This window comes from Lonchura striata, chromosome 19, assembly GCF_046129695.1.
Source record: "Lonchura striata isolate bLonStr1 chromosome 19, bLonStr1.mat, whole genome shotgun sequence".
In the NCBI taxonomy this organism is placed as follows: Eukaryota; Metazoa; Chordata; class Aves; order Passeriformes; family Estrildidae; genus Lonchura; species Lonchura striata.
This window is the reverse complement of record NC_134621.1, coordinates 5,388,009-5,397,877: the sequence shown is the minus strand read 5'-3', so window position 1 is coordinate 5,397,877 and position 9,869 is coordinate 5,388,009. Positions and strand designations below refer to the sequence as shown.

Below are 9,869 nucleotides of genomic sequence, written 5' to 3'. Positions count from 1 at the left end.
CGGCAACCTGAGGGGAGCTGGCACCGCCGTGTCCCGCCCACAAAATGGCGGCGGGCGGGCTGCTCCCGCCGCGCTGAGGCGGGCGTGTCGTCTCCATTCCTCGGAGCACCCAGTCCGGTGCAACGGGCAGCCCGTGCGGTGTGCCCCGATGGAACTGGGTCGGCTGGAGTACCTGCAGGCGCTCGTCACCGAGTTCCAGGTGACGGACAGCACAGGTAACAAACGCCGCTGCTCGCTCGCCCCCTCCGCGCCGACCGCTTCCTCACGCACCGACCCTTTTCCCCTGCAGAGGCCAAGGAGCAGGTGCTGGCGAACCTGGCCAACTTCGCCTACGACCCCAGCAACTACGAGTATCTCCGGCAGCTCCAGGTGCTGGACCTGTTCCTCGATATGCTTACGGAGGACAACGAGAGCCTCGTGGAGTTTGCCATGGGTAAGCGCTGCCCCAGCACCCTAGGTCTGGTCCTTAACCTGCCCCAGAGTCACCCAGGGCTCCAAAAACAAACCCACACTGTGCTGATAAAGCCTCGTTTAGTGCACAATGGGAGAGAAGTCAGAGGCAGGTGTGTCTTCCATGTCCTTGCAGAGCTTAATGAAGACACTATCTGGAAAAGATTTTGTTGTTTCGTGGTTTTTTTTCCTAAACACTACCTGATTAACTTTGTACTGAAATCTGTCCTGTAGAGAAGCAGTTGTTAATACATATATTTTGCCAGGTACACTGTACAGATCCATGTAACCATTCTGATATTGGCAACTGGTCTTCTAGAATACTTACTTGACAATTTTAATAAATCTTTTGAGGAACTACCTTACCACGATTTTTCATTGTCTGAACATAAGCTAAAAGGCCAGATGCTGTGAGTGGTTCTGTGAGATGATACTAAATGGATTTGATTTTTAAGGTTTGTGTCTGCATCTCAAAAGTTTCAAGTTTCAAACATTCTGTGTTTCTTGACTGCTAACTCTGTTACCTCCATTCTCTGGCTTTCTATAGCACCTGCAATAAAACTGCTGGCTTGTGTCTTCCCTTAGGGATGAGTGAGCGTTCCTGGAATCATTGTGTGGGAGCAGTTATGTGCAGCAGTAACAGTGCCCTCTAATGACAGGCAGCCGGAGCGTGCTGGTGGAAAATCGCTGGAAACAATCAAAAACGCACAGCCTAGGGAATCGTTAAGAATTTTCCATCCATCCAGAAGATCTGGATGATAGAAATAGGATGAGCTGTGAATTGCGTCACCTCGGACACTTTCCTCTTGCCGTTCCAGGTGGCCTTTGCAACCTGTGCTTGGATAAAACAAACAAAGAGTACATCCTGGAGGCCAACGGGGTGGAGCCCATCATCAACTGCCTGTCCAGCTCCAACGAGGAGACCGTGGTGTCAGCCGTGACCACGCTGATGTTCCTGACGACACCGCGGTCGCGCGCGCAGACCACGGCGCTGCCCGTGGTGGAATGCATGCTCCGCTTCTCGCTCTCGGCCAACACGCGCCTCAGTAACCTGGCATCCATCTTCCTGCAGGATTACTGCAGCCCTCCACAGGTGGAGGAGGCCAGGAACCTCAGCAAGCACACGGCAGTGGGCATTCCTCTGCCCAAGGACTGAGCAGGGCTGTGGAGAGGGGAACCTCCTGTTGTTCTCCCTTTCTGCTCAGCAGGTCAAGAGCAGCATTAAAGAGAGGAGTTGGTGCCACCAGTGCTGGTGTTTAGTTAACAAACAGGATGGAACAGCACTAACACAGCAGCTGGGCCAAGCGTTCAGCTAAGCCTGCAAATATTTAAAATAAAGCAGGTCATAGCTGCACATTGGAAAGTGCTTTGCCAACTGCAGCTCAGCACACGGTTTGCACAAATAACACTTCCCAGTAAAGAGGGGTGTTCTGCTCAGGTTATTGAGCAGAATTATATCCACTCCGGTTCCTGGCTGGTTGTGCTACACCTCTCCCCTTAAGTGTCTGTGACAAGTGACGCTAAGTGTCAAGTCACTGAAATGTCACAGAAAGGTATTCTTCCTTCAGAGAAAGGAGTTTCCCTGCCCCGTTCACAATCTCTCCATCCCTGTGGCACTAGTTATGCCATCCTCTAATTGTGGCACAGGCAGCCAGCTAGGGAATCATTACATAGGGTAGGCAGGCTGTAGCTGCCCTATAAATGAAGAAGTGCTAAGTTTGTCTTTATTACCACTGATGAGAAAGGTGAAGTAAAAAAAAAACGGGCTCATGACAGCCTGGCTCATGAGAACAGCTCTCTTGTAAAAGCTTCTGTTAATAAAACATTAACTTAAATGCTGTGTAATCATTTCTGTGTGAGCTAATGAATATTTTTCTCCAGCACTTGCAGCCTTTGCCTGCTCTTACTCAAGCACAAGGGCCAAAAAATCGAAGCCAGCCTAGTCTCTTTTCATTATCAGCCATGAGGCAAGAGGAAACCCCATAACCAGGGTGGCTAAATACATAAAATTTAAAAGGTTTGAGCTCAGTGCTTCCTGACAGACACCCACACTGGATCTGCTTACATTTGAGAGCCTTCTTCCTCTTCTCTCCCCTCTGGCCCCAGACAGCACAAACCAAACAGGAATGAGGTTAAACACACACAAAAATCCAACCACAGCTGCTTGTAGTTTATAGTTTCTCTTCTCCAACAGCAAACATCCAAAACACTAAGGAGATGAACGGTGCAGAGCAATCTTCCAGAAACACAGAGCACTGTCTGACAGGAGCAGCTCGTTTCTGTGGCTGATCCCTGCAGTGACAGAGCCTCCTGGGCATGGCAGGGGCTGGGCTGGTTGTTTCCTGGCAGTGGGAAGAGCATCCCCTTCCCGGCCTACTGCCTGCACTTGCTTTCTAGGATGGCCTTCCAGTCGTCGGCCCAGGAGCGCAGGCGCCGGCGCCAGACCGGCAGCTGGACGTGCCTGTTGTGGCAGCAGGTGAACAGGATGTGCTCCCAGCTCGGGTTTGGCTCCGCGCCTGTGGGAAGGGGGGAAAAGCTGGAATCAGCCGTGGGGTGGCTCCCCAGCCAGCAGCCAGCCATGGAAATGCTGTTCAAACCTTGGATGGTGTCCTTGTCATCAAACAGCAGGTCAGCAGCCACCACGGTCTTATCTCGGGTCAGAATAATCCGCTCCACAAACTCCGGTCCCAAGTGTTTCTCTACCCTGCAGAGAACTGTAGAGACAAGGAATAGGAGAAAATCCTGCTGTGCTCTCCGTTTGCACATCGCTCCTGTCAGACCAGCCCTAGTAGTGCAATTTCTTTCCTCTATAAACCTTCATGGCTGTCTAGGAATCCCCACATGGAGACTGGTGCGGCCCAGGATGCTGATAAAACCTGTTTGTGTGACAACCTTCACTCAGCACTGCCCTGGCTGTGGCTCAGCTGTTGAGTGTGAGAAGCACTTTCTGCTTGCCCAGAGCACGTGGGTTGTACCCATCTAAGTAATTTCAGTGATCAAAGTCCTCCACTTCCATTCTTGTACCACAGGCAAAAAGGATTTATTCCAACTCTACAGCCTCCTCAACACAACTCTTTTGGGACACCTCAGGCTCCAGATTTAGACTGAAGTAGGTTTTGTTGTTGGTTCTCCAGGGTAGAATCCCCTGGGTATGTAACACTACATACCTGTGAGTAACACTACAACAGTTCCTTTGCTGTCACCTGCTGACACAGCTGGTGCCAGTCCAGCTCCAAGAGTGCAGGACTCACGTGCTCCACAGTAATTCTGGCACTATGTGGCACTTGGAGATTCCCTGTCCTGAGTTACTGCTCTGTGTGTGGGAATCTAGCCCTCAGATAGTGTGGTGGTCTCAGCCTGGATAACTTCCTCCCCTTGCCCCTCCCATCACTTGTACCCCATCAGCTGTGGTCACTCGCCTCTGCCTCCCAGCTGGGTTTAAAATCTCCTGTGGCAACACCCTTGACCTCCTTTCTTCTCTTTGCCTCCTTTGGACTTCCCTGGACTGGTTCCACAATAAAGTGGGACTATCATCCAGAGAGGAAAAAGCACCTCCTGGCTTTTACTTTTCTCCTTGTGAGATTGAGAGGGACCGGCGCTCCAGAGCTAGCCAGATCAGACCCCACAGGCCCTGGGATCAATCTTACAGAGCAGCTACTGTCTTTACAAAGGAGCAGCTACTGTCTTCACAAAGGAGCAGCTCCTGCCTGGGTAGTATGAAACACCAGGGCCTTGCAAAAGCAGCACTAAACCCAATAAAAACAATTCAACAATTCTCTCCCACCTTTTCCACAATGCAGTGCTCGTATTTCCGGAGAGGGCTTGTGCAAATGAAGACTTCAGTACTGAAAAGAAACAGCCTTTGTCAGCAGTCAGGGGAAAGCGTGTCAGATCCTGGAAAAGGGCTGCAGGATGCAAAGTGTCCTTACTCCTTCATGTGAAGCATCTCCTGCACAGCTTCCAGGGCTCCTGGGATTGGATCCAAGTCTAGGAAGAAGCCAGGTGACTCATAGACACTGGCTACCTTGGCCTGCAGGAGACAGAGGACAATGAGCAGTGGCTCTGTCGCAGCACTCTCCAGTCACTCCTGTGTAACAGCCTGGTGCTTCCCCCCAGGAGTGAGTGATAAAATTTCTCACCTTTGGGCTCTGGGAAAAGTCCAGCTTGGCACACAAGGAGAAGTCACTTTCTGGTGGCTCATGAGGAGGCACAGCTGCCCCTGGCCTGGCTTTGCTCCCACAACCAGCCCTCACCCACTGGAGTGTCTGGGGGGGCTGAGGGAGGCAGAGCTCCCATCCCACCCCTTCCCAGCAGGTGCCTTCCAGCTGACTGGTGAAAACCAAAGGAACAAACTGGAGGCTTCTCCTCCTCTGTCACGTCTGGCTGAGATGAGCTGAGGGCTCAGGAATTCACTAGGGATGGGTGGGCACTGCCCATCAGCCTCCTTTCCTTCAGAGCAAACAGGGCACAGAGGTGACTGTGCAATGGCCAGGCCAGCACAGCCACACCTTGGGGGAATCCCTTCAGCAAGAGGGAAGGATGAGGATGAGAGTGCTGGGAAAGCTCCATGGCTTTGCTGCTTTTTGATTTTCAACCACTCGCTTCAAATATTGTTGAAGGAGCAGGCAGTCCTGGCTCCAGCCTGGATGGAGCTGTTCCTCTGAGGTCATGGGCTGGTGCAAAGTCTGCTCCAAAGAGTCTGAGACTTCAGCAGGAAGTTCAGAGGTGATCCCTGTGCTTCCCCAGGAACATTTGGCTCTGGGAGAGGTGATCTGTGACCCCGGGAACCCCATCTGGGCTGGGTTTGAGGGTGCTGTGGGACACTGCTCCCCTCACCTGGCTCAGCACTGGGCTGAGCTCTGAGATAAGGGCTTTATCGCTTTTGTGTCTGCACCTATGTAAACCCACCTGCCATACAGGCACACGGGATGCCACACCAACCAGAGAGGAAATTAATGATAAGCAAGTAGTGAAGGAGGTTAGCTCAAAAGGTAGAATCATTTTTAAGTGAGTGTAAATAGGAAAGAAACAAGATTTCTGGAGGAGCAATGTTATCCCAGGTTAATGTAGCCAAAAATGGGACAAAAAGGTATTTAATATGATACAATACATGGCATCTTTAATCTCTGAAAGGAAAAATTTCCAGGGCAATTTTCACATAGGACTGTCCTTCCAGTCCTTTTTCTTCTTAATTTACTGGTAAGACATTTTCATGTCTTCTATTATTAGGAAATTTACTGGTTTGAATCCAGCTCTGGTTAGTTAATTTTAAGAATTGCTCCCTGGTGACTATTCAGTGGCCTGTGTTAAATGATTGTTTCACAATAGGTCACAGCTGATGGGTTTTCCCCTTCCTTCCCACATCCCAACATGGCAAAAGATCCACAGGAACACCGAGGGCTGAGTCCCCTTCCAGGCCTAAGTTTCAGCTTCAGACAGAGAGGTTAAGCTTCCACTATCTCTTTACCCTGAGTGAGGCACACAAATCTTAATTTCCTTGGGGTCACATAGTGAACTTCAGATGTGTCAAAGCAGCATTTTTCCACAAGCATCAAGGTCATACATTCCCATGCCACTGAACAGTTTGGAAAACTTAATTCTTCTTTAGTATTCTTCAAAGGCAGGCTGCAGCCTTTGCTTAGAAGAGTCCAGTTCTTTAGACTCCAGCTGAAGGTCTGCTTGCTTTACACCACCAGTACACACCAGTGGAACACCAACAAAAACCCATTTCAATTAAGCAGCAGTGTCAAAGAGTCAGCATTGAACCAGACTTCCAGATACTGAAGCTCACTCAGTAATCACCACCTACAAATACTCATAAATCAACAGGCAGAAAGTTGGAAGCACTGCCTGATTTCACACGCCGATCAGAAGAGGTGAAGGAGCCTGTCTAGGTTCAGACATGGCAATCAGATCTGTTTCCATGCAAAGCCTCCCTGATCCCAGCAACAATTCCCTGGAGCTCTTCCCAAGGAGATTGAATTACAGACTTGGGGCTCGTGTCTGAAAGCTTTTTTATCCTACAGCAAGACACCAGAAACTGGCAAGTTTCCACCACATGACAAAAAAGTCTGGCTTTGTTGGAGAAAGAAATTTGATTTGATGACTCTTGGAACCAGAAGCCATTTCCTCTCATAAAAAAGTGACTAGAAAAAGAAAGTAAAACCATTTTCTTTCCACATGTTCGTGCCACCAATGCTGAATGTTTCCTTTTAACTTCCGTTAGTAAGATAACAATTTGGATACAAAACTGGAGGCACTACATCTGTCCCTATGCTTTAGCATTTGCAGGACGTCAAAGTAATTCTAGAAAATTTTTATCACTGGTGGGGATGTTGAATCCTTTTCTTGAAACTGCCTGGGGCCAGGAAACAGGGATAAATCCCCACCAACCAAATGGCCACACACACAGGAGGGCAGGTAGGCAAGTGTAGTGAAAAAATCTTCAACAAAATAAAATTGATTAGAAGTCCTTCTAAATAAAATGGATTTACAGTGTGAAATTAATGATCAACTTGCAATCAAAACAGAAACAAAACCAAAGTAATGGCTAAAGTTTCAAGGGGCAGCTGCTCAGCACCAACTAAGCGTGAACACCACTCGGGAAGAGGAGATGCATGAATCATCCCCACAGCATTTCCCAGGCCCTGCCACGAGAATATCCCACAGCCTGGAAGTTCATGGACAGACACAGCTGACACTTGTCACAGTGTCCAGCTGGTCCCCTCCTTACAGCAAACTGTGGGCTCAGTTTCCCTGCATGGACACACAAACTGCTCTGTGCGGGCTGCTGGTTCCTGCCAAAACTTTCCCTGCAGCTGGAGCCAGGGAGAGACTTTCCACAGGGATTCTCCTGTCCCACAGACACTCTATAGAGCCATAGCAGAACAAACAAGGACTCTGTTTTTAAACTAATGGATGGCATTTACATAAAACCCAAAGGAGCCTCAGATCTTTATAATTTTATTGTCCTGCCAAACATATCTAAACCAGCCCAAAGCTCCAGAGACTACCAAAGGAGATAGACACACAGCACAGCTCCATAGCTTATTTCCTTAGGAAGTCATGCTAGAACAGCAAGATAAGAGCTTTCTGCCACTGCTGGTGTGCTGGGATCCAAACCAGTTATCTGGTTATTTCATTGCCACACCTAAGGTCTGGGGAGGAACAGGATGAGCATGAACCAAATTAGGGAACGAGAATTCCAGAAATAGAACAAAGGGCAATTTTTCTCATAGATCAGATTGTAGGCCTTCCAAAAAAGAAAATTAAAAAAAGTCATGACCCCTTGAATTACCTGCAGCTTTTTTTTTTTTCACCCAGTATTTGTTTAAGGAATACTCATTTAAACAAAAAATCTTGTTTGTTTATGCAATGTAATAGCCAAATTTATGTCTACTGACTATATTTACAGGTTTCTGCTTCCAGGAACTTTTGACCATCAACAGTCATTGATCTGAACTCTGGCAGTTGGAGCCTGTGGAAATGCTGACTGGAGCCAGCACTCCTGCCCTTTACTCTGATGCAGAAGCCTTTCCCTCACTATGGAACAGGAGTGAAATGAATGTGAATTGTCACTTCTTAGCAGTAAAACTCCCAGGCCCAGTACAGGATCTTAAAATGAACAATTAACTTCTAAGGGAAAGTGTTCAGCACAGCCTGGATCAGCAGTTTCCTTGCAGAGTCCTGTAAGGCACTCGACTGTCCTGTGGTGACCATAAGGAAGCGTGAAGTCTGGATTCACAGTATTTCTAATTTTGTGTTTCATGCATGTATACTGATTGATAATCAGTGTCTTCTTCCAGGACAGCCAGCCCTTTACAGAGGGATGTGTGGGTGAGAAGTCTGCCATCAAACCATTCACTGAACCCTCTTCTTTACCTACTCATGTTCTTGCTCTTGCCTTGCAGCAGAACAATAACTTACTCAATGTTCCCTGAGCACTCTGCACGTGCTCACATGGCTCCACAGAAGGACAAGAACTACATATGTTTTATCTGAGTTTGTACAGAATGAAATCCTGCATCCATATTCCCTCTGCATGCCCTGACAAGCCAAGTGCACAGCAGGTAAGAGATCAGGAATAGCAGGAGAAAGCTGGTGGGACACCCTCTGTTCATGCAAAATGCTGCCATTTTTAATGATTGCTAATGGCTGAATGAGTAACAAAAAGGTCTGCAAGACAAAATTACAAATAGTGTAAATGCAGACTTCACCCTTCCTTCTGGTCACCACAGGACAGTTGAGGACTCTAAGGAAATGGAACAGATGCTGATCCAGGCTGTGCTGAACACTCCCTAGAAATTTGTTGCTCATTTTAAGATCATGTACTCAGTCTAGGCATTTTTTACTGCTAAGAAATGACAATTTCATTTCCCTCCTGTCCTACAGAGAAGTACAGGCTCCTGCCACTGGCCGATAGACAGGAATATGAATCCAGTCAGCACTTCCACAGGCTCCAAACTGCCAGAGTTCTGATCGATGACTACTGATGGCCAAAAATTCCTGGAAGCAGAAACGTGTAAACACAGTCAGTAGGCATGAATTTGATTATCTTACATAAACAAACATGACTTATTGTTTGAATATTAAACAAATCCCATCTAGGTATGCATGGACAAAAAAAAAAAAAAAAAAAAACACTGTCCCCGCGCTGAGCTGCGCACAGCCCGGGGCGAGTTTCCCGGCGGGGTGGGGAGGGTGTTGGCCCCGCGGCCGCACTCACCGCCAGCTCCTGCCGCAGGCTGCGGTACTGCTCCCGCACCGAGGAGCCGCGGCGCTCCGCCAGCTCCAGGCGCGGCTCCGCCGGGAAGCGGGCGCGGAATTCCCGCAGCACCGCGCCCTCCAAGTCGGCCAGGACCCCGTCCATGTCCAGCAGCACCCGCAGCGGCGCTGCCCATCCCCATCCCCATCCCCATCCCGATCCCGATCCCGGCTCGCCGCTCCCGCACACGCGGCCGCAGCGCCGCCGGCTCCGGCGCACGCGGAGCGCTCATGAATATTCATCATTTATGAATATGCATGAGACGGCGGGGCGGAGCGCCTCCAAGCCAGCCCCGCCTGGGAACGTGTGGTAAGCACATTTCTCTCTCAGGATTTTTCATAGAGGAGCACAAAGAGAAAGAAAGAGAGAACAATTTCTATTTCTGCTCCTTGTTTTTCTCATGTGGAATGCGTTTGGAAAATTGTTTACCTGGCGTGATTGCTTGGTTGGATTCTGGTGAGGATTGTTTGAGCCTGATGGCCAATTCAACCCACCTGGGGCTGGACTCTTGACAGAGAGTCACAAGTGAGTTAAATATGGCAGTTAGAGAAAGTAGGTTTGCAGTTTTAGTATCTTCCTTTATATAGCATATTAATGTATTATAGCATAGTTATAATAAAGAAATCATTCAGCCTTCCGAACTGGAGTTGGCCAT

At 48.8% G+C, this 9,869-nt stretch overlaps 2 protein-coding genes across 2 annotated transcripts; one reads left to right on the top strand and one right to left on the bottom strand.

Annotated features, from left to right (window-relative positions):
* ARMC7 (armadillo repeat containing 7) lies at positions 1-2,298 on the top strand. The gene is made up of 3 exons (XM_021555550.2): positions 1-215; positions 290-433; positions 1,269-2,298. Exons 1-3 carry the CDS (start codon positions 149-151, stop codon positions 1,604-1,606), a joined length of 549 nt encoding a protein of 182 aa, XP_021411225.1. The 5' UTR covers positions 1-148; the 3' UTR covers positions 1,607-2,298.
* Positions 2,299-2,812: 514 nt separating this feature from the next.
* On the bottom strand, positions 2,813-9,869 carry NT5C (5', 3'-nucleotidase, cytosolic). Its single transcript, XM_077787437.1, has 6 exons — positions 9,857-9,869; positions 9,176-9,342; positions 4,380-4,480; positions 4,222-4,295; positions 3,048-3,164; positions 2,813-2,966 (listed from the first exon to the last, which is right to left on the bottom strand). Exons 1-6 carry the CDS (start codon positions 9,867-9,869, stop codon positions 2,824-2,826), a joined length of 615 nt encoding a protein of 204 aa, XP_077643563.1. The 3' UTR covers positions 2,813-2,823.